Below are 24,901 nucleotides of genomic sequence, written 5' to 3' on the forward strand. Positions count from 1 at the left end.
ATGGAGCGGGCCGGGGACGGCGGCGCGATGGCGGCGGCGCTGAGGGCGGCCAAGCGGCAGCTGCGGGCGGAGCTGCGGCAGCGCCTGCGGGCGCTCGGCGCGGCCGAGAAGCAGCGCCAGTCCCGCCTGCTCGGGCGCAAGGTGGGTGCGGACACCCGGGCACCGCCGGGGCCGGGCCCGGCTCGCCGGGAAGCACGGCCGGGACTTTCCAGGCCCCGCCGGTGATCGAAACCGTGACTCAGGGGCCCTTCCGCCGAGCGGGGGTGAGCTCCGCCTCGGAACCTTCCCTCGTCCCTTCCTCGGCAGCGCCGGGGAGCGGGGCCGGTGGCGCCGGAACTGCTGGTGCTGGGGACACTTCACCCTGGAGCGGTGGTCACACATCGGCCCTGGGTGCTGGGGACACTTCACCCCGGAGCGGTGGTCACACATCGGCCCTGGGTGCTGGGGACACTTCACCCCGGAGCGGTGGTCACACATCGGCCCTGGGTGCTGGGGACACTTCACCCCGGAGCGGTGGTCACACATCGGCCCTGGGTGCTGGGGACACTTCACCCCGGAGCGGTGGTCACACATGGGCCCTCGAGTGGCATGGTGGTCGCCCTTTGCCCCTGGGGTGCTGGGGACACTTCTCCCGTGGGTGAACACACTTCACCCCTGGATTTTGGGGACAATGGGGTAGACTGCCCCAAGCGTGGCTCCTTGAGGGTGGTGGCAGGTGTTTATCTCAGACATTTCACACCAGCCTGGTTCTGGCCATACATACAAAGCCCAGCCACTGGCCTCTTGTTTTACATGCTGTCATCCCCCTTCTGTATCATCCAGCGGTGTTTCTTCCGCACAATTTTATTTTAATATAATTTTTACACTCTAAAAGATATCAAGCAGGGTTTGCCTAACTGATATCCTAGCACAGAGTGATATGCGTATGTACTTTTGAAATGTCCTGTTTGTGTTTGGATTACACAGTTTTTATATAGATGTATTTTATCATTTTAATAAACATAATAAAATTTTATTTTGCAGTCACTGCATGTAATGGAGCACAGCCCTCATTTTTTTTGCAGCACTAGCGGGTACTTCTAGATGATCTACATTTATATGGTTATTTTCCTGCCAGAGGCTCTCAAATCATTTTATAGACTTCATTTACTACTAATGTGTAGCCACTTCATGAGTGGGATGTGGCAGTACAGAAACTTTAAGTTGTAGGAAGTTTTAACTGGAATTTACATAACTTTTTTTTTCCTTGGGAATGCTTTTTAAAAACATATCTATATGCAGTGTCCTGCTCTCATGATAATGCATTTTAGTAATCAAGCATACTAGACTTAAATCTCTTGAATTTTAGAAAATACAAGCATGCATGCCCTTCAAAAATTCAGAGTCCTCAGCCAACTTTTAAGCACCTAGCCCATGTAGTACTGAATTTTTAGGAGCCCTCAGCCTTTGTCTAACTGCTGCTGCTAAACACAGCAACAGAGCACTCATTTCTTCTAGTGAGAGCACTCTAAAAGAGACAGCTTTTGTTTTGCTTATAAGAAGGTATCAGGAAATATGACATAAATGGATATTATCTTGCCATTTTCTTAATCTGACACAAATTGAAAATCGTGACCTTGCTTGAGACAGAGTGGCTCTGTGCAAGTGGCAGAAAGTAGAGTTGGCTTCCTCATGGGGGGTGGCTGATACATCAGGCACGGAGACATTTTGGAACAGACTGAGGAAATATTTGGAATTATATAAGGCCAAAAATGTAGCTTTGTAACATACATCAGTGCTTGTAGCTAATAAAAGTGAGCAGGTTATTTTATAACACCTAAGTAATATTTTTAGTGGAAAAATCTCATTTCAAAATAATCTTTAAATTCAAAATGAAATAGCTTCACAGGCTGACCTAGCCACCAGTATTTAATTAGTTTCTGGATGATTATTCTTTTTTAATGCTTATGTTATGATTAAAGTCATACTATTTGCATGCTCTGATTCTGAAAAAGTTGCCATCAGCTGGTGAACAAAGGACAGATAATATATATTAAGTGTGGAAATTTTTTTCAGTTTTCTCAGAAACTGAGCATCTACACAATTCTGAGAACATCTGAAATTGTGTCTTCCTGCTGACATGTGGGTTCACATCTTCAACCTCATTTTTGTTCCTATACAGCCTAATTAATGTGTTACTGGATACATCAGAGCAGATGGGACCTCTGAGGTGCCCACAGCACACAGCCCTTGTCTCAAAGTGTCTCAGTTTCTCAGTTTCTCTCTTCACCAAACCCATGAGAGGTTTTGGCTCTGGAGGCCCTCAACATGAGCCACAGCTATTTTCTGGAGTCTGCAGTTGGACTAAAGAGTCTGCTTTTTGCAGCAAAAGCAACCATGGAAATTTTGTTCTTTAAGAGCTTAATCGTGTGGAAAAATCCATGTGTAGGGTTAGGCAGATAGAAAAGGAAATAAAATATGGTTTGGAATTGTTAAGATGTTTCTGTGGCCAAGCAACACATACACCATTACTTAGTCTGGAGTGTTTCTCCTTTTTTCCTTTACAAAATTGCATCTGTTTTCTGAGTATTTCACCTGGGTTTTTAACTGCTGTGATGGAAAGAAAATAGAAAATGTAGTGGGAACCATATCTTGACTCAGATGTGGACATTTGTGTCTCAAAACAAGGCCAGGGCAAAGGCTAAAGCTCGTAACAGTGAGTTACCCTGCAGCTATAGAAATGCTGAGCAGGGCATCTGGTGATCTCTGTTCTGTAGAGAGTTTCTCAATTGTCTGATATTTTAAACAGATTTTGTCCAAGTGTGTAAAATAAATCACATTTAAATTAGTAGGGGCACATTTATAATGTTTTATCCAAATATAAGTGACAAAATATACAAGGTGCTAGAAAATGAGAAGACAAGCTTTTCAAAGTCTCCTTTCAAATTGGAATGTGGAATTCAGTCTAGAATGGGCAGAGACAAGTGAGGTATGAGTCTGCTAACACTTTTTCACCATATAAGCATTTTTATTTTCCCTCCTATATTCAGCCTTTTATAAACCCAGCACAGAGTCTCATGAAAAGCAAAAAATGGCAAGGCCATCCTTCCTTCAAGCTTTGAAAAATATGCAGTAATAAGATCGCCTGTTAGAAGCAGGTGATGTTTGAAGTCATGTATCTCATCCTGCTGGAGGGAAGACATTCAGGTTAACAAAAGAAAGAGGGGCCTGTTCTTGGAAGACTTTGTGCTCCGCAGTCATCTGCTCTGGTGCTGATTTTCCTTTGAGTTATTATCATTGAGGCGCTTCCTGTTCTGCCAGGCCCAGATGAGAGGTGCAGTCTGTAAAAAGGATGGAAGAAAAGGAATGCTAAACCCTCATGGCTTGCATAAGCTGTTAGTTCTGGCCTGCTGTATCTTTCTGCAGTAGGGCATTTGAGGATGTCTGCACTGTATGGTGCAGATCTTTAGGGGATTGGAAGATTGTCTGCAAAATTGTGTTTTGCTGGCCCAAACTTAGTTCACTAGATGCAAAAATTTGCCTATTTTGACTTTGCTGATGGTAGAAATGTTGGAGTAGGCAACAAAGTCAGTTTATTCTGTTTATGATCCATCAAAGTTTGTATCTCTACCCTTTTCAATGAATATTTTGCTCGAGTTTTGTGTTAAATGAAGGTAAGTTGATCTTTCAAAAAACTTTTCATAAACCAATTGTGTCAATTTCCCATGTAGGTGATTGACCATCCCAAGTACCAAGAATCCAAAAGAATTGCAATCTTCCTGAGCATGCCAGATGAAGTCCAGACAGAAGAAATCATTAAGGACATTTTTAAGCAAGGCAAGGAGTGTTTCATCCCCCGTTACAAACCTCAGAGCAATCACATGGACATGCTGAAATTATCATCTGCTGAAGACATTTCTTCACTTGCTTTGACATCCTGGAATATTCTTCAGCCCAGTGATGATGACATTGCAAGAGAGGAAGCTCTTGCTGGTGGTGAGTATTTTCTTGCTGCATCATAGGATTGTTGAGCAGGAGTAGCCTGGAGGCCGGTAGGAAATACTTTGATAGCAAGAATGAAATTAAATGTTACACCTTCTTTTTATACATTGTAGAGAGATGCTCCTTTCTCTTGCCTGTTTTTCTCTGATGCCACCCCAATGACATGCCAGCAGAGCAAGAACACAACTGCACTGATCCAGCTGAAAGAAAACTCAGCCCTCCACATAAATCATCTTTTTGGTCAGATCCATGAACATCCTCAGCACAATCTCAGCCAGCGTCATGTGCAGGCTTGTAAAGCAAAGAGGGGCTTGCTGGGGGTAGCTTAAGCTGTCACTGGAAGTCACAGGGATTCACAGGTTTAGAATGTACCCTGAGAACTTTGGTTTATACTGCCTGAAAGGTTGGGAGCTTCTCAGGTGATGTCCATAGACTGAGAATTTTCTGAAATCTTTGATCCTGCAAATTGTGTTGAATGGATGAATCACAGTGCTGATATGGAGCCTGCCCTTGTAGAACAGCTCTCTGGACTGAGACCTTAGGCTGAAAAGAAAAGGAATTTCTTGGTCTGCAGTCTTTTCTAGCATCATTCTCTCACATTTTTATTTTGGCCTTATAATGCTGTCTCAGACACTGGATTCTTCATAGGGTTGAGAAGGTACAAGTTAATTAGGATCAAACTTGTGTGTGTATGTTTTTATCCCCAAATAATGTCTCTCTTAACCTAAAGTTCTCCAACTCCTACTTGTAAACTAAGCTTGCTTTTTGTGTATTTGCATTCATTATTTATATTCTTTTTGTAAACACTTTAATGTCTTCTTGAATCATCTGCAGAATTGTTTAATCTTATAAATGGAAAATTTATATTGAGCTCATGCTTTAAACCTCAGCCTGGGAAGATTTTCTCCAGGTTGAAATTGACCATGCAGACAGCTCCCACACCTCACACACTTGCCAGCTTTTTAGTGCTTCATAAAGGAACATAACATTTCTGTGACTTTGTTTGATTGAACTTGGGCTTGTATTTGCTTTGGGATGCCAATGTACTTTTCCAGAGTGCTTCACCATGTTTGTTTCTCTTATTTTTGGTCATTACCTCTTTCCTAATTCAGAATCCTTTCTGTGTCTGCGTATTAGCTAGCAAGGGATTTCATTGCTTCATACAATCATTCTTTACATTTAATATTTAGCACTGTTTGATGTTTTTCTAATGTTTGTCAAAAAATTGTGTATATCGGTGGGATTTAGGGACTTTTGAAGGTAAGCTAAAAAATATCCAGTGTTCTGTTGACTGAGCTTAGTTCAGGCACTCTGGACAAACTTTTGTACTACTGGTGAACTGCTGAATTTAGCAAGTCTGTTGTAGACATCACAGAGTAAACCCACAATTTGAAGTATGATGGGAGCAAGGACTTCCAGGTATAGAGTGCATTGAGATGTACCTGGGTGCCAGACAGTGAAATGGGGAGGGCAGGAACACATTTTGGTACCTGGCTAGTTCTGGAACTGCTGCTTCCTTCCTTCCACCAGGCTTTGGGCAGAGAGCAATGCCAGAAAAGCTCCTGTGCTCTACAGAGAGGTGCCAGGAGACCAGCTGTAAGAACTGATGTATGTCCATGTCAGACTTGTTCTCCCTGAAACTCAGTATTAGTCTGTTTGCACTGTTTGTACAGTAATTTTGGAATAATGCCATTTGGATTGGGAGTCAAACCTTGGTCCTTTATCCTAGAACAGTTTTTGTAAATTAGAGAATTAGTTTCATTTTTTTTCCACTGTTGCAGCATCAGACACACACTACTAATTTGTCCCCACAGAAACACACACTTAATCTCAGCATGTCTTTATATTCCTTTTGCTATATTTTTGTCACCTATTAAATTTTTTGAACTTTGGTACATTTGCAAGAATGCTAATTGCCTTGCTGCTACATCCATCCTCCATTGTTGGAATGATGCACGTATGGCACGTTTATCTCAGAGATGTTATCAAATACTTTGGTGATCTGAGGCATTTACATTGTTATAAGGAGATAACATGGTGTTACATTAGTAATGTTCCCATGGCTGGCATAAATTACTATGTAATTTCCAAGAAATAGCCTGCAGGTACATAAATAAGCCATGTCATTTTTGAGTGTATTCATTTTGCATGATAAAAAGCTTAAATTCACACTGTCCTTAAGACTTCAGGCATAGTTACTGTTAAGAATAGCTCAAATATAAGACTAGGTATAATGTTTGCATATTTTCCCAGTCTTTGGTAGCACTCATGGGCAGTGTTCAATAGACACAAACCCTCCTTTTTTCTCTTGGACCAGGGTTTACCTCTTTTCATCTTGGCAGTACTCACACACACCATGTTGGCATAAACAAAGATCACTGCTTTTGTGGTATGAGAAAGTCTGTCATCTTCTCTACCATGTGTGGGTGACTTATTGGCATGTGAAAATTTGCTTTTGTTAGGCTATATGGACACAATAACAGAAAGAACAAAGAAAGAAGTAGTTCAGATATTTTGGAGTAGGGGTGTGTGTAGGTGCATGACTTGGTTCATTTCCAGCTGTATCTATTGAAAAGACTTAGGCAACTTCTGGGGCAAGCCAGTGGTACATTCTCCTAATAGGTACCAATTCCCATTTTTATCCTTGCCCATCAGCAGTATACATGTGCACTGGTACTGGGTTTTGCCCAAGGTGATACTGCTGATGAAAGTCCAGGCAGGTTGCAGTATTTGTTTACAGAAGTACAGAAACCTTGCACAACTTTGGAAGGAGTAAATCAGATAAAACTGTACTCCGTGTTTGCTTTTTATCAGTACTCCTACAGAAGTTTAAAGAACATTTTGCCAGCAGCTTCATTTTCAGTGTGGTTTAGGGAGGTGTTGTGATTCACCAAGCTGGACATGGGTTTCCTCATTTGCAATGTTATTTATTATTACCTAGACCCACTCTGAGAACGGTGAAGGAAAAGCTAAGTTAGTCCTCTGAAACAGAGATTATTCTTACTGGGACACACAAAACAAAACAAAAAACCCACAAAAAAACCAAAAAAAACCCTAAGTTGAGTGTTTCCATATGGTAAAATAATTCTTGGAGGCTTCTTTGAAGGGAGGCGTGTGGCCAGGGATCTCAGCTGGAAGGCTTGGACCTGAGCAAATATGCGTAAGTGTTCATAACTTAGTACTACTGACTGGTAGCTGAAGATGTGCAATAAATTATAAACATCTTTTCTAACATTCACCTGCATGGCGGAGAGAAGGGGATTTGGCCTAGTTTTCTTGGCCAACAAATGAAATGTTATTAGAAATGATGGCTCTAAATTTGTTTACTCTAATGGATTGGGATGTGCTTTTCTAAGAAATGCAAGAAATGGGATTATGTGTGCAGACTTAATTCAGCCTCTTAATCTCTGTCAATTCTGCCCTGGTGTCACAGTACATTATGACACAGTCCTTGTCCCTCAGGTGTGAATTCCCTCAAAGATGTACCCAGGTGAAATGGTCTGGACTCTTTCAAAGAGGCAGAAGATGAACTCTGCTTGCATTAGAATGATTGTTCTAATGAGTATCTGCTCAGTGGTTTGTTTTCTCCCTGCCCAGGTTAGAGCTGCAGGCCTCTTTACTGTGCATTATTCAAACCTTGGGATGGAGATGGAGATCTGCATTTCTGTATGGGCTCTTTATCACTGCACTATTCAGTGACTCAAAGATATTAAGTGGTTTTGCTGATGGAGAAGCAGCAGCAGAGGTTCAGGATCCTGTTGCAGTCTAAGTTGTGCAGAGGAGCTGCCCCCAGTGAATACAGACTCTTTTGCTTGTTTTTCCAACATTAAGTTTTCTTCTCTCTTCCCTCCAAAACAATAATTTCCCAGATTTGTCTCAGCCTTGAACTAAACCTCTTTTTTCAAGCTTTAATTTCTCTACCACTATAATGTCACTTTCCATCCTTCTGCTCTTTGCTTGGCTTCTCTGAAACTCCCTCCTCAAGTGTCCTTCTCTGGCCTTTCTCACTGTGTTCCCCACTTCCTCCTGCTCTCAGTCCCAGCCTGTCATTTCAGGGACAGCTGGGCCAGCATAAATAGCTTATCCCTGCCAAAAGGGAGGAGGGTGTTTTGTCTTCTGTAACTTGTCTGCTTCCAGACATATAAGATTCTCTGTCCCAGTTTACTAATTTCCTTCCTCACTGTGCTGGTTTCCTTCTCTTTTGCCTTGTCTTAGAAAAACTTGTTTTATAGTACTTTCCCCACTAAATAGTACAAAAGACATAGTTTTGTGATTGTTTCTTTTGGGCAGTGCCTGATTAAATAAGCTGCTGCCCTTTCTCCTCCTCTTGGTCCCCACCTGTCCTCTCTTGTGCTAGCACAGATGTCCCTGCAGCCACGTTGGGACCTATACTGGGAAACCAGTCTTGGTTAGGAGTAACCCAGCACCAGCAGAAGTCTCTTCTCAGATAGAACCACCACACGAGTTTGGGCTGACGCAATTGAAGGAAGCTGATGGTGAGGGGTTGTGAAAATGGGTGCCATGCCAAAAAAAGTCTCAGTGAAACTTCAGTCATCATTTCCTTCTATGTTTCAGTTCCCAGTCTTGCCCCAGACAGCAGGAATAGCAGCAGTCAGTGAAATGAAAGTCCTTTGGAGTCCTCAGAGCTGAGATGGGTCTGGCAGGAAGAGCTGAGCCTGCAGCTCAATGTGCTCCATCTGTGCACCAATACCAGCTTAAGGAGTCTTCCCTCCTTGTGGTTTCAGCCTATTCTGCCTCTCTCTGGTGAGCTGGATCAACCTGCTTTTGTTGGGATTTTTTGAACCCAAATGAGTGGATCCAGTTTACCTTGTGGCCAGATCAGTGCCATGTGTGTGGGGAGGGTGGAATGAGGAGCCAGGATGGAGGGAATGTCTCCTGTGGCACAGGTTCCTGGAGAGAGTCGTGGGGCCACCCATACAGGTGTGACTCCAGTAGTGATACGGGGAGGGGGCATCTTCAGAGAGCCCCAGAACTCACCCTGACACGTCTCTCCTAAGCCTGTGCCTATGGCAGCTTTTCACACATCTGCAGCATTGCATAAACCTGCCTCAAATGGGTTTGAACTGTGCTAAAGCCACATCATCACCAGTGAGGGTGCTACAAGCAAGATTTCAAGTTCTTGCTACAAGTCATGGAGCAACCGAGCTTCTCTCCTTTTTCTTTTCTTTGTTTTTTGGGGTTTTTTTTTTTGTTTTTTTTTTTTGTTTGTTTTTTTTTACTAGCTGTGATCTTGGAAACCAGTGAACCATTTTGCTGGAATAAAACAAACATAACCCCTGCCTGTCACCCCGCCCCCATCTCAGTTTGGCATAAGTACCCAAGCTGAAAAATGTCAGCTTTTGACAATATAGCATCTTATATGTAATGGGGAATGCTGAATTATCTGCTACTACTCAACTACAGCATAATGCATTTTTGCTTTAAGAAATGAATGTATTAAGAACTTGAGTTGTATTTTGTAATTTAGTTTGGAGACTTCTGGCATTTTCAGCACTGAAAACTTTGGTGGCCTACTGATCACAGCATTTGTGTTATAACTTCAAGATAATTAGTGAAATATTAACTAATTAATCAATGCTTTCAATAGCAGTAAAAAAATCATTATTAATAAAAAGAAAAGATCCGAATTTGAAATAAAATAAGTACTGACATATGTCTAGCAGCAACTTCTTTCAGCCTTGTTTTCATATAACCTTTTGAATGTTGGCTTTTAAGGTTATGGTAGTTTTATCTTTCTGCCCTTTTAACTTCCAGAACACTGTGAGACTTGCTGTAGCATAAATTACAACAACATGCTGGTAGCAGAAACAGACAGGGACAGCTTACCTGTGTGGTGGCATTTAGTTTATAAGGGTTTATGCCAGGGAACATGATTCTCTTGCAAGGAAACTGCTGCCTACCTCTAGGCTACAGTTCCAAACCTCGAGTAGTTTGAAATTATTCCTGAGTGACCATTAACCCTATTTGAAACTTTGCCATTGGAATTTGCCCTGCAGAAGCATTTTTGTCTTCAGAAACTCTTTTTCACCTGTCTAAATTCCTGCTATTTATTCATGCATTCAAAAATTCTGCATTTGCTGCCAGGACTGATGGCCTTGTGATGCCATCAGTATTCTTAGTTATTCCAAATTTTAGCACAGTTCTTGAGAAGTGTGACTGAATTGATGGCAGCACAGTCTTAAGCGGAATAGGTTTGACTTAAAACTGCAAAATAAAATAGGATTTTAAAAAGGATAATGGGTTCCTCCCCCACCCCCCCAGAAATCATGCACCAGAAGTGAGAGGATTTTGAAAGATGAGGCACATTATATAGTTTAGAAATAAAAAATACTTGTGAGTAGAAAATGCTGTGGCTTGAAGCATAGGGAAGGTCTATTATCCTACTTCAGCTGTCCATGAAGGCATAATGGGACCATACAAAATGATGCTAATCATTCTGAAAAAAGATATGTAGTAAACAATGCTCAGAGGTAACTGAGAATATTTAAATGAGCTATATGCAGATAGGAATGTATCAAGAATGAAATATGGGTACATGAAAAGCAGAGATGTTAAATGTTTCTGCTTAGGAAAAAAAAAAAAAAACCAAAAAAAATACTCTAAACAAGATTGTAAAGTGATTGAAGGTACTGTTAGATTTTCTTTTCCTCTGGGAGACTTGATTAAAACTTGCAGTACAAAATATGTCAAGGGACAGATTATAATTTAAAATCTTTTTACACTGGTCATAAAAAGAAAACCTGTGAGCATGGCACAATACAAAATTGAAAATCGAGGCTTGGCTGCTAATGTAATTTATTTTTTAATGAAATGATTTAAAGTTTGGAATGAACTTCTGTTTGGAGACAATGATCCATAGTATTTGTGATATGCAAAAGAAGAACAAAATTCAGTGCAAATGAGGCATTAACATTCTGGTCATGAATCTTGCTGTGGAGAGGATCCTTCCCCTCACAGTGCAGGATCTGGACATGCAATACTGCATCACATGTTTTACAAGAGTCAGGAAATCTCACAACTTGGAGCTGTGTAGCAATAACTGAAGGATATTCCTACCTTTGCAGCTGCAGTCCCCAGATGATCACCTTACAAACAGGTTCTGGTTTCTCTTTCCAGCAGGCATTTGGAGCATTCCTCTAAGCATCTGATTTTATTTGTATTAAGCCCTTGGCCCTGCTGCCTTCCAACAGCTGTGAGTTGTACTGGTTAGTTAGTTGTAAAGTGAAATATTATGTTCCTTATTATGTTAATATTATATTATGCTCCTGCGACATGTGAAATATTATGTTCCTTGTATTCATTTTAAATTTGCTGCTTTCAGTTCAAGGGATACTTCATTTTTCTATGATGAGAAGTAAATAAGGATGTTTGAGTTACATCCTTTTAATATTCATTGTTTAGTTACACCTGTACTGTGAATACTATTGCATTCTTTTCTATCAAACTTTGACTGTTTTATTTTTCTTGTAGTGAAGCTTTTCTGTAGAAGTTCCAGCCACTGCTCTTTCAACATTTACAATCTCTCTGATGTTATTCTGGAAAAAAAAGATGCCTGGGAGAAAATTTTATGCCCAGGTAAAGAAATACTGTAAAATGCATATACTGGCACTGGAGATATGAATTCTTTCTGTATATGCCATAGCACTGCTTTTCAGATCAGCTCACTGGGCAGATCTCTTACTGGTTTCCACACCAGTATTCCACAATGATGCATCATTACAAAAGACCCTGTTCCACTAGTAAAGATCTATAAAATAATTTTGTATTATTCCATCTAGCTTGTTCCTTAGCAGATAGACCTAGGAAAATGCTTTCTTGGAAAGAAAAAAAATTCAGGTGATAGCAAGTTTTCCTCAGGGTTTTTCTGCATCCCACCCTTCAGCTGAAAGATGTGTGACTCCATCCTGGCTCTGGGGTTACTCTCCCCTGGAGCTGGTCTCAGCCCTTCCCTTGAGGTCTGCACCAGCTTCCAGAACTCTCTGAAACAGCTCAATAATCAACACTTAATTTGCTAAGTGAAGGCTTTTACCTGAGTTTCTCCCAGTGCTTCTGTTCAGAAACATGTATGACACAATACAGAGACCTTTTTTTTTCAGGTTTTAAAACAAATGCTCTGAAATGCAAAAGTTCATGTGTTTATATGGTGTTGCTTTGTAATGCCCTTTGGTGTCCTTATGTCCTGAATCTCCCTTGTGTAGACTAAACCATGGGCACCATGTGGTTTAATTTAATACCACCCATGCCACGGTATCCTGCAGTGAACCTGAAAGGCTGAGAACTCTGGAACACTACAGCTCTTTGCTTCCATAAAGATCATTAAGGCTTTAAAAGACTGTTTTTCCTTGTAATCATCTTAAGTGTCACATCCACATTTGCCTTCTTGCAGAAAACTCATCAAAACAACTGAAAAGATTACTTCTGCTGTAATCAATTAAAGTTTGAAGAGATGTGAAAGCAGCATGGGCAGGGGCCTTGAAGTCCCTGCAAGTGACTCTCAAGGGTTTTGTTTCAAAGGGCTAATTTTGCTCCAGTGAGTATGAACAGTAGCATTGTCATTTTTTTTTTTTCATACAGTTTCCTAGAGACAGGAGTCTTTGAAAGGTAGATAAGAGGTGAAATTCATTTCTGGAGTGTGGCAGGAGTCTGTTCAACTCATGCAGGGGAAATGCCAATGTGCAAGTATCTCTGGCTGCAGTAATTATCCAAACAGACGTCTTTGTCTCCCTTGTCTCCCTTTATTTTCATGTTTTGGAAGGGAAGACCCAGCACCAAGCTCATCTCTGTGCACACACTCTGGGGAACAGGAGAGGAAGCTTTTCCCTGCTGCCCACCTGTGTGGGGAATGTGGGTTGAAGATGTGGTTTGGTGAGAAGCTGAGCCCTCCTTGCAGATGCCTGGTGCCAGAGGGGACAGTCCTGCTGCCTTTTCCTTGGGCCCAGCTCTGTGCTCCCCTCACCCCCTCATCCCAGGTAGCATCTCTGATACTTGCTGCTGAGCAGATTCTGCTCATGAATCTGGCAGAAATTTGTGACTTTTTTCCCCTTTCTTTTTCCTAGGATTGGTGTACTGCCAGCTTAGTGGGCTATTAAATCAGGTCAGCACTTTTCCAGCTACAAAAGATTTGTTTTTCTGGCACAGTTAATCCCTGCTGGTTTTGCTGAGATTCAAAACATGCAGTTATTCCCCTGGATGGTGGGAAACTCTTGGAATGGCCCAGAGCTGGAGACTCTGGAGCTGGAGAGCTTCAAGGAGCTGGAGACTCATGCTGCTGTTTGATGGTGTAAGGATAGCTCTGGATCTTCATGTTTGCTGTCCTGCTGAACTCAGTCCCTGCTTGGGCTGGCTGTTGTGCATGTGAGATCGGAATGAGTTTTTGGGATGTAGGTGAGGGCAGATTCCTGTCCAGCACTGACATGAAGCCTTTTGCCGGCAGGTGTCAGCATTCCATTCATTTGCCATGGAGCATGGGTGTCATTTCGGCTGCTTTCCTATAATTAAAATCTCATCCAGGCATTGCTCTCACACACACAGGAGAGCAAATGCTCCAGCCTAATTTCCCATAAAAATTGGGGATTGAAGTGAGGGAGGGATAGAATTCCAGGGAGAACCGGATTTTTTAAACTGTGCAAGCTTAAAAAGATAAAAGAAAATCTTGTGATGGAAAAAGCAGGATTTCTCAGCTGTTGTGGTGTTAACACATTTGACAGCAACTGTGAAGGTGCCATCACCTCCCAGCCAGCTGTCTCTGCATGTACAATAAACCCTGCCTGTAAGCAGCCTGATATTCCCATCAAGTGGTGTCACTCCTTACAGGAGCCAGGTTTTCCACTGACTTGGAAGTTGTTGTCTCACCCGTTTTTATTTCATGAGTAATTCTGCATATTTTATGATAGGCTATCTGCTAAGTGAGTCAAAGGGTATTGGAAATATTGATAGTGATGCATAAAGTATTGAAAAACCCCAGATGATTCACCTCTGTCTTATTTTGACTTAAAAATACCCAGACAGAAGTGTGCAAAAGAGGACCAAGAGTGAAGATATGCACGTGTATCCAGTGGGAGTATTCAAATGAATGCTCAGGCAAACACCATGGAAGGATAGCTGATAAGACCATAAAGAAATTCCCATAAAAACACATAAAGATACACAAGGATCCTTGTATTTTAGGCTGAAGCAGTATTCCCACATAAACAGTTCAAGCATCAATGCCTTGTGAGTTTCTCTAAAGGAGCAAATTTGTAGTCAGCATTTGCTGATTTAACAAGATACGCTGATGTGCTGTAAAGTGGCTCTAATGCCATTTCTTCTTTCTTTGGAATTGCTCCTTGGTACATCTGGTTTCAGAGTATTTTGGTGGTTTAAAATCACAGGAGAATCCAGGTGCAAGCCTTGGAACCAAACATTTTTGATTGCCTATGTTTTCCCAATCAGACTGTGCTCACATATATGAATATCAGAAACAGATTAAGTCATTTTTCACAGACTGATGACTGGGAAGTCCTAAGCTATTTTTTCCTTTACTCTGAATTTGCAAAGCCAGACATTTTGTCGTTGGCATTGAGTGATCATGTTTTATTTACAGGGCTTACGCAGGCTTGATGAATAATAGTGGAAAAGAAAAATATTTCTCAAATTTTCTTTTAGGTGGAACTCTGAAAATGAGACTCTAGTCCCCAACTTACTGTAAGTTAAACCTCAGGGGAAATGAGTGTGATGGTTATAGCCTCACACAGCATTTGCACATTGTGAAAGCAGCCAGAAACACAAGTCTTAGCCTTGTACAGTAGCTTCTATGGTGAAACATGAAAGGACATTTATCTGTGGAGCAGGAAAGGTTTGTTTGAGCAGGACTGACCAACTACTGCTGATGTTGTGCAGTGCACTTAGCTTGTCAGATGCATTGGCACTAAACCTGCAAGATTTTGGTTTAATTCAAAATCAGAGGTATTTACTTGAGCACAGCTCAGTAGCAGAGGAGCTGATCAAGCAGCTTTATTATGTGTTTTTGAGGTTTAATAACGGGCAAGTGGCTGCCACTCAGTTGTTTTAAACCTTTATGACTGATGGCTATCATGTAACTTCTCAGGGAGGCAGATAAATATTTTATTATGCTGTAGTTCAGCAGGGCAAGTGTGAACTGTGAAGACCAATGTTTCATGCTGACACAAAGCACTGACATGGATGAGTAGACAGATAAACGCTGAGTTGCTCAGTGCTTGTTTGTAGATTCTGCTGATGGTTCTATTTTCTGCAAAATATTTTACTGAAGTAATAACAGAAGCTGTCTCTGTCATGCCAGCAGTGGGGGCACTGGGATTGCAGGGGAGAGAGTCTGTTTGGCATCTGTATGGCTGTACAAGGCAGGGTATGGGTGTGCAAAATGTTCTTTGGAAGACAAAAGGAGACAGAACCTTCCTAGTGCCTGCGATTCCCATACACAAGAATGAAAATAAAACAATTACCCCGGTGCTAAGAGCATTTCTGCCGAAAAGAGTTGAGGTTTTGAGGACTTGATGGTGTGTCCCATAACAGGAGGCTGTGGGTGGAGCCTGTGAGATTTGGATGTGGTACTTTGACTTTTGATTCCTGTACTGTGTATCTCCTCTGGCTTCTTCTGAAGCAACACCCTGAGCATGGTGGCTGTGATGCCAAGGCTGTGTGTTCAATCCCTTTGTGGGCTGCTCACTTAAGAGTTGGACTCAATAATCCTTGTGGGTCCCTTCCAACTCAGAGTATCTGTGATTCTGTGACAACAGGTGTCTGTGAATAGGTAGAAAACAGTATGTCCTGCTGAAGTGCTGAAGTGATGTGGTCGTGCACAATTAAAGGTGTTCTCACAGGGGAAACACCTGGAGGAAAAGCTACTGACTGCAGTTTAAAATGAGCTTTTAAACTTTTTTAACTCTAATATGAAACACAACTTTTAGTCCTGTTAGTTATCTGTTTGGGATCTTAAGGAGGCTACTCAAAAGTGGGAACTCGGGGAGAGCTTTTTATGAACAACCAACACGATGTATCTACAAGATAAAAGATTTCATTCTTCTCAAATTCGTGTCAGTAATACAGGATAGTTTTCATGTAGTTCCCAAGGTGGGTGCAGAGAACAGTCAATGGGGCAATGTCAATTTAGAGCAACTGAGGATGTGGTTCTTTATGTTGTAACTTGAGTTTCCAAGGAAATGAGAATTCACACTGAGCTTCTGACAATGTATCATGTAAGCAAATAAGAATTAGCAGTTAAAAGTTTCCTTTCTTTTTTAGGGATTGTATTTGTATTTTAGCAGACTGGCTTGGGTCAAGGCAAGCAGTGTTGCTGTTTATGTCTGCAATCCTCTGAGTTACTGGATGTGCACCTCATTGAGTTTGGATGAATGCCTTTTTTTCAAATGTTTATGAGTTGTAGCAAAGGATAATGTTTTTGTCTCCTTAGGCATATAACACTGTCTGTCTTCTCCAGGGGTTTGTGGGGGAAAGAGCTTGTTTCCTCTGGAAGCAATCCGAGCCCTTTGGGAACCATGCACCTTGGTAGGGTCTGGATCAGGTCTGTAGTGAGCAAGATCTGGCATTTCCTCTTTTGATCTTACACCAAGAGATGTGTAAGAGCAGAGATGCTGTGCTCAAAACCCAGGGCAGGTTTTTTCCAAAGGGCAGAAACCTTTTTATCTGAAGGAAACAGTAAGTGTTGGTAACCTCAGGAGCGGTGCTGGGGCACCCAGGATGTTCTAGGAGAAACCATAAAAGGGAAGGGATTTGTTTTGCTGCAGCATAAGTGAAATACTTTTGTGGAGTTGTTTTTCCCGATATCTGATGATTAACTCAGACCACAGTGTTAGGTGCTGTGTAAATACAGAACAGGATGGTGATCTGTGCCCTACAGAGCATGTGGTGAAAGCATACACCTACCCAAAAGGCCTAACTATGCTAATGCTGACAGTAATTAAAGTTGCAGTGATGACTCTGTCATTAATTAGAAATTTCTGAGTTATTCCAATTCATTGGCTCACGCCCTGCTGGCTCACGCCCCGCATGTCACCAAGACTGATACTTAGATATTAGGATCAAGTGATGGAGTTTTTTTTTTCCTCTTTGCCAGGGTAGCAGATTTGGGGGCAGCAGATGGTTACTGCACTCTTTTCATTCTGTAAAGTACGGTTTTCCTGAAACAGGGTTTGCCTTTTAATCCATTGTGGTCTTTGCTAGGTCAGAAAAGGACCAAAGTAAGTTTTCATTCCTTGTAATCAACAGCTTTCAATTACTCATGAGCTCAGCAGAGCTTTTGCACAGATCTGACATTATTTATGGTGTGCACAGCAACATGAACACTCTTTCCTTTAAACAGAAAGCTGGTTTTGGCCTGGTTCTTCTGCTCCTGCACCTTATGAAATCATTTACATCTGAGCAAAGCACAAGAGAGGTGTGTGTGGAGCAAAACCAACCACTGGAAAACTCATTCTTGCCTGAGGTACCAGATTGTGAAGATCCAGCCATCCTTGTGGTGATGGAGTAAACAATGCACAAACTTCTGTGCTTCAGGGGAAGCTCAAACTGCACAGCTGCTGCTGTGAGGAGCAGCAGCAGTGACACGGAGCTGATCACTGTTGACCTCTTGTAGGCTCAGACGGCATCTGTGCTGTGAGCATTGCTCGTGTGAGCACATTGCTGTTCTTCACAGGCACACAGGAGTTGCTGCAGCTCAGCCTCTGCCCCATCCTCTGTCTGTGCTTTTGAGGAGAGGATCAAAAGAGTCCTGGCTCCCACTTTGATGGGTCCCAGGTGCTTTGCTGTGCCCACAAAGCAAGTGGCAGCAAGGGATGAGAAGTTGGGATGACAGAGTATTTCAGTTTCAGCTTCCATAAGGACTGTCAAGCTGTGCAGGGGGAGATGAATGACCCCACACAGTGGGTGACAGTGGGCTGGTGGAGCCCCTTTGAACCTGGGAGGAGAGAGGCCATGCTGGCTGCTCCTTCTGAGGGCAGAATAAGTCCCCAGCAGTCTTTACATGACCTGTATCTGTGCAGTTTGATGGACCCTTCTATAATTAACCATTGTCAAGAACACTTCTGAAAATGCCGGCTGGCATTTCAAATAGGAACATCAGATTAAGGAGAAGCGAGGTAATGAGGTGCAAGGAGAAAATCCTTCCCTGGGGAACAAATCAAACCTGATACCATCATGAAAGGTAATGAGAAATGCACTGCCAAACTGAGGTTCACTGCGGCTGCCTAGAGGAAATGAAACCGTGTATTCTTATTTAAAACATTCAGGGGGGATGCTAACGCTTTGGTCTGCTGGCTATGTCAGGGCACGTGCAGCTTGCACACCTGCCTCTTGAATGTAGTTTTGCCACACATTTCTTGAGTCCTTGGGCCAGTCGTTTCACTTCTCTGTGACATAAGGTATGTCTGCATCATTGTAAAAGTGTCAGTGCAAACAGAGTGTGCCTGTACACCCACAGGACAGGTTCAGAAGCTGTGACTGCATCTACACTGCCAAACAATACAGGGCTAAGTGGCACAGATAAATCCTGTCCACACTACACAGAACTTGGACTCTCTTCTTTTGTCTGGAGGAGTCAGACCTGTACCCTTCTGTCTTTATTGCACATGGCAGTCTTGTCCCCTGGAGCAGTCATGGGTGTCACCTGGTCTGGCAGTGCCAGACACTGTGCTGACAATTAAGGTATTGACCACCTGTGATCCTGTAAATCAATTTGTTTTCTGGCTGTGTTGCATTTAGCAGTATAAATGAAGGCTGTGTGGCCGTGTCAGCATGGCTGTGTGCCCACACTGATAGATAAGTCAGGGTTATTATTTCACGCATGGTGCTACACAATTGGAGGAGCTGTAGCCACAAGAGCTTATGACATAGATACACTGAGTATTAGGTGACTGTCATCATAATTACTAACATTACTGGTATACCCAGTAGCTTAAAGTGTGCAAGAACCATGGATATTCTCTACATGGAAGCTGGAGCAAAATGTTGTTGCTTGAGACAGTGTTTTCAACCTTCGCAGACCACGTGCAAGTTTTCCAGGAGAAGCACACCTCACCTGTAACAAAACTCTCTTGATTGTGGATGTGCTTTCCTGGGCTCCTGGCATGTGGTCACAGGACCCTTGGGGATCCAAGAACCACCAGTTAATGTCTACAGACACATGGGAGACAGTGGATACTGCAAGGAGATGGGCAGATGTCAAACGTGAGACTTCCCTTAACATGTTTGATGAGGCACTAGAACACCTGATGTGGTGTTTGATTTTCAAGTACCTGCTCTGTCTTTTCAGGGACAAGGAGGCCATTTCACACAGTGGGCTGTAAGAGCAAGAGCTGTAGGATGTGAGGACAGAGCAAGCCGCACTCCTGAGTGGCAGACAGTAGTCCAGCAGGGCTGGGAAAGCTGGGGAGCATGAGGACCCCATGCCACAAGGGGCATATTCTTATCCTCAGCTGCCATCCTGTTGATGTACCCTCAATGCTGATAACAATCTTAAGTGTCTGCAATCTTGGTCTCATCTGTGTGTCACCTCTCTTCCTGTGACAGCTCTTCCCCCACACTGCCACAGAACCACAATAGGTTTTGTTGTTCCCCAAGTTACATGTCAGGAAAACATTTACTCCATGTAGCTCTCTGCCATCCATTCTAGATCCTGATATAGGATTTGGGACTAATGCTGCTTGAGCTGCCCTTGGGCTTCATGCAGGGTTAGTTGTGCCATTTTTTTCTACCAGAAGTCTTGAAAGATATTTTACTTAAATCTTGTGCAGTGTGAGTTGCATGGATATCAGAGAACATGTTGTGAGTCAAAGCAAGGCAAATCAGTATTGCTGTGCTCCAAAGAAGAAAAATATAAGAGTAACTATTACAGTATTTACAGCATAATTCTTCATATTGAGATTTGCATAAGCTTGTTTGAGTTCTTCAGCATAAACCCCTCATCATTATAGAGAGCCAGCTTGTTAAAAGAGTCCCTGTTTCTTCAGAGAACCCAGAGGAAAACAGTGCTTTAATACATCTAAATTCACTTGAGGTGCCTGATGCTATCAGTTAAAGTCCACAGAAAACATATTTCTTCCCTTCACTGTTTTTGCCATTTCCCTTTTTCCCTAGTGTTTCCCCTGACTTGTCTTCTTTGTGTGTCTAACACAAATGTAAGGAGAAATTGCACCTTTTTGCTCTGCAGATTTGCCCTGTGTGCATTCTTCCTGCCAGTAGCAGACTGCAAATGTTTCCTGCTTTTTGTCTTGAGAGGCACCTGGAGTGAAAACGGCTGAAGCAGAGTGTGAGGCAGAGTGTGTTTAGTTCTGTGCATCATGCCTGATTGGGAATTACTGGTTTATGGGCCACCTGAATACCTACACAAGGCTGATGGGAGGCAGGTTGTGGAAAAGATAAGTAGGAATGACCTGGGGAGGATTTGACCTGCAGAATCTATTCCTGACCTTGCTAACAGGGGGGCTGGTTTCTAGGTCCTAGTCCATAGGCCTGACAACTGACAAGAGCAAACTGAGGGGATTTGATGTGGTATGTCCAAAACTATGTACATGGTGGTACCATGAAATGGCATCTCTTTTCAGGGAGACCATAATTCTGCCTTTGGGCCTCTTTTTCTCTTTGTTTGCCATTTGCTATTTCACTCATTTCACTGTCCTATGTCCTATAAGTCAAAAGTTGACTGCAGTGTGGTGAAACACCCTGACTTCTTTTTAGTCCAACCAGTATTATTCTGTGGTCTGTCCTTTGGGTAATTCTCTCCCCTTACTCCCCTGACCTCCGAGAAAAGCTGTGCTTCTTGGCTGTACAATGCTGGATTTGCAAGACTGATGTTCTCTAAGCATTTTGCACTGTGTTGACTTGCATATTTTATATCAATGTTCTAATTAAAACATCAGATCATGATGGATGAGTGTTCATGTCAGTGACTCTTCTCTGAGCAATGAAGAGTTGAAGGAAATCTCCAGGAGCCTGGGAAATGTGTGCAAATGAGTTGGTCTTATGTGAACTGTTAACATGCTTTTCCAGGTAGAGTTTGGAGTTGATATGTGATCTCAGATGGGATTCCCTCTAAACTGAAAAACTCTGCTTTGCTCTGGCCCTTCCAGTACATGCTCCCACACATCTCCTTCAGTGATGGGCATCATCCCTCGGATGTACTAAAAGCAGCTCAGCCCAAAATGGCAGGAAGGATTAGGTGTGGACATGGAAAAAGCAGAAAAATACCTGACCAAGTCCAAGCTCTGGTGAAGGAGCAGAGTCTGGTCACAGAAAAGCTGCTCAAGGCTAAGCACTGTTCCTGTAAGAAGGCAGAAGCAGTGGACTGAGACTCTGTATTTTCTTTCTTTCTTTCCAGGCTCGTGTCAGCTGTCTTTTAGTCTGTGCTGCCTTTCCACTCCCTGCCCTTCTCTACTTAAGTGTCTGTCTGCTACAGCAGCAAGTAATAAAAGACTTCCTTTGCTTTGTGAAAGGAGTAAGTGGGATGTTCCTGGGTTCAGGAGTCAGCACCAGGCCAGTCCAGCTCATTTGTTTGGAGGATGTCTGTGCAAGACTTCTCACACTGAACGAGCCAGCCTTGCAGAAGTGACAGGGATGTGCAGCAGCCTCTGTGCCTGGTGGTCACTCCTCGTGGCAGACACTTTCAGTGATGTGAATCAGCTCCTGAAACAAGTGTGCAGCCAAGTGTAAATGGAGCTGGCTCCCTGGCATGGTGCCGATCCACATCCCCTGACAGGGCATGAGCAAAGCAAGAGCTCTTGCCTTTTTATCTGGAGCTGGGTGGTGGGGTCTTCTGTTGGAGTTTCACCAGCCAGTCCAGGCCATTAGCAGCTTATGCATCTTCTTTCAGCTTTTTGAGTTCCAATCAAGTGCAATCTGACAAGAATCCTGGAAGGAGGGGTATTTAGGGCAGGCAAGCAGAATGTCTGTGTGTGCTGCTGGAACAACAGAGAAAATTGCTGGAGGCCAAGAAAGAAGGAACCTGACATCATGAAGGGACAAGCCTTCAAATCTTCATCTTGATATAGGAGGGCAAATTACCACTTTCAGAATATATTGTATTCAAAGATTTTTGGGTTTGGAAGGTCAAGAGAAGGTTCATGTCATCTTATACTGGTGTCAAGATGTCTCCCCTCTCTCTTACATGTCTTCTTTTCATTCTTTTTTTCCTTTTCTATTTTTGTGTCTGATGTTGAAGTTCATTTGATTTTCTGATTCCTCCTGCATTTAATTTCCCTGAGTTCAGTCTCTGTCTGATTTAGAGTCATAATAATTTGTATTTGGAAGTGTGGGGTTAAAATGATAAAATGAATTTGTTAAAATGCAGTGGTTTTTTCCCATACAGTTTTTCAAGATCTAATTATTTTTCAGCTGAACTAGTATGCAATTGATAGATGAAAATGTAAATTTACAGGTTTAGTATTCAAAGTATTTTTCATCTGATCAAAGAAATGGAAGCATTTTACAAAACACAAAGCTTGCGTTCTTGCAAATGTCTGAAGTTATGTGGTTGCAGTCAAGCCATCAGGAAATCCACAGGGCATCCACTAATGCTTATTTCATTTTTCTGCAGGAGGTCTTGACCTTATCTTCATGCCAGGCCTTGGGTTTGACAAAAAAGGCAACAGATTGGGAAGAGGGAAAGGATATTATGATACCTATCTTGAAAGATGTATGAAACATCCCCGTGGAAAGCCTTACACGATTGCTTTGGCTTTTAGAGAACAGATTTGTGAATCAGTGCCTGTGACAGAAAATGATGTTCCAATAGATGAAATCCTTTATGAAGACTGCTGAAAGTGTTTTGATACCAACCTACCTCCAGAGCAAGCAACCAAAAAAGGTGCCATATCCATCAATCATGTTTTTTTCTAATTGTCATGTATGACTTTGGGACCAATAAAATACATTATTTGTGTTTGGAGAAAAAAACCCTCCAAAAACAGTGTAACTGTGGTAATAGTAGTGAGGATTGTGTTGATTTGCTTCTAATTAGCAAATGTCTGGTGTGAATTCTTATTCTAGAATCAATACAAACAAGAATGAGTGACTGTTTATTACAGTAAGGACCATTTCTTCCAATAATATTTTTGAGGTACAAGCTTCTTGATACTTAAGTTTTATTATTCTGGTTTAAAGGTGAGCTGTCTAGTAATGACAGTTCTAGATCCATTCTGGAATTAGATATTTGTAATGGTAAAAGTACTTAGTACTTAAATATTGTGTGCATCCATGAGTAAAACAAGAAATTGATGGACACATCTTAGAGTAAGCTGGGAAAAAATGGTGATGGGGAAAAACGCCTTAATTAATTTTAGTGTATGAGTAATTTTTACTGTTTGTTTGGCTCCTTGCAGTTGTCTTAAAATAAAGGGAGTACCTGTTAATAAAAAAAGGATGATGTCCATAACTTTGGTATGTTCTTTCCTTTATCTGAATACAAGATTGTAATGTAGTCTAAAATGCGGTCAAGGAGTTCTCTATCTTGAGACAGCTTTTTTGGTAAAATAATATTCAAAATTACTTTAAGTTCTCTAATTTTGTACATAAGTCATTCATGATGTCCCAAAATACTGTGTGGTGCTGTGTTAAAAAATGAGGGATGCTGAGAATTGCAGAGAGCAGGTTTTATGGGTGGAATAAATTTTTGGGTGGAAGGTTCATTGTTCTCTGCTTCTCAAGACAGTCATAGAAATCCAGAAGAAGAAAGTGAGTTTCCTCTGCACACTGTCCTTGTGGTATAAGAACACAGTATTTCCAATCAGGATCAGTCAAACAGTCAGAATTTTGTGTTCCCTCACCTTTTCCATGCATGTTTAACTCTTCCCTCAATCAATAAATCAGTGTGTTTATTTTCACCAAACTACTATGTGTCATTATTTTAAAAAATCCATAAATTCTCAAGGACCACCTCCGGAGTGGAAAGACCTTAAAGCTTCCTCAAAAACTGGTTTTGTGAACAAAACCATGCCTGCAGTACCTGTGAACCTTTTCTTCTCAGAGTGTTTGCGTTTAGTATTTATTTTTATATTTATATTTATTGTTATATATATAGTTATATTTATTTATATATATTATATAATATATATTATTGTTATATGTATTTTTAGATATTGTTTCCATTCTGGTACCACAGGAACTATTTAAACCCTCTGGCTCTGGTGAACATAAGTTTAGCAGCTGAGGTCTCTCTGGCCTCTGCTCCCTGGTGCTTCTCCATCCTTTGTTAGCCAAGGTCCATCTGGCTGGGCTGAAGATCCCTCTGGTGTTGCCCTGCTGGGCATCCCACCCATGTGTGCAGGAAAGCTGCAGCCTGGGCAGGGCAGCTGGGAGCACTCTGCAATATGGGCTGCTCAGTAAAACAGTGGTGATCAGAGCTGGCCTTCCATCCTTCCTTGTCACACTGTGTCACCCCTGCAAACAAAAGGTGTCCATGGGTGCGCAAAGGGCGGTGCAAGCAGAAACTGAGGTGACAGAATTGGTGCTGGTGTTGGAGTGTCCCCCAGGTCCTCTCAGCTCTGAGCACTGCCAGCTGTACTGCTCACATGAGGGAGAGAGAATCCTGCCATTCCAGACCTCTGGGGGATAAAAGTGATGAGAAAATCAGACCTTTTTCTTTTAAAATCTCTGTCATGTCTGTATTTTAATCCCTTCATCACTTCTGAACTTCCATTAGCACATGGAGAGCAACAAAACGAAACAATGGGGCAGGTTTTGTGTGTGGCAGGCCTGTTTCTGGGTTTGTCTGCAAAGCTGCTTGAGTTCACCTAGCACATTAGGCTCAGCACTGTGCCATATGGCACGGCCTGCCACCAACATCAACAAAGCCTCGCTGAAGCCAGTGCTTGTCACAGCAGAAACCAGGAACCTGCATCTGATACATGTTTTAAATGCATATATTAGGTCA

General features: G+C 42.2%; 1 protein-coding gene across 1 annotated transcript; it reads left to right on the top strand.

The window, feature by feature from the left end:
• Positions 1-23,832, top strand: MTHFS (methenyltetrahydrofolate synthetase). Its single transcript, XM_053955242.1, has 3 exons — positions 1-141; positions 3,711-3,975; positions 22,568-23,832. The coding sequence occupies exons 1-3, from the start codon at positions 1-3 to the stop codon at positions 22,789-22,791; spliced, it is 630 nt and encodes a 209-aa protein (XP_053811217.1). The 3' UTR covers positions 22,792-23,832.
• Positions 23,833-24,901: the final 1,069 nt, after the last annotated feature.

This window comes from Vidua chalybeata, chromosome 13 (assembly GCF_026979565.1).
Source record: "Vidua chalybeata isolate OUT-0048 chromosome 13, bVidCha1 merged haplotype, whole genome shotgun sequence".
NCBI classification, from domain to species: domain Eukaryota; kingdom Metazoa; phylum Chordata; class Aves; order Passeriformes; family Viduidae; genus Vidua; species Vidua chalybeata.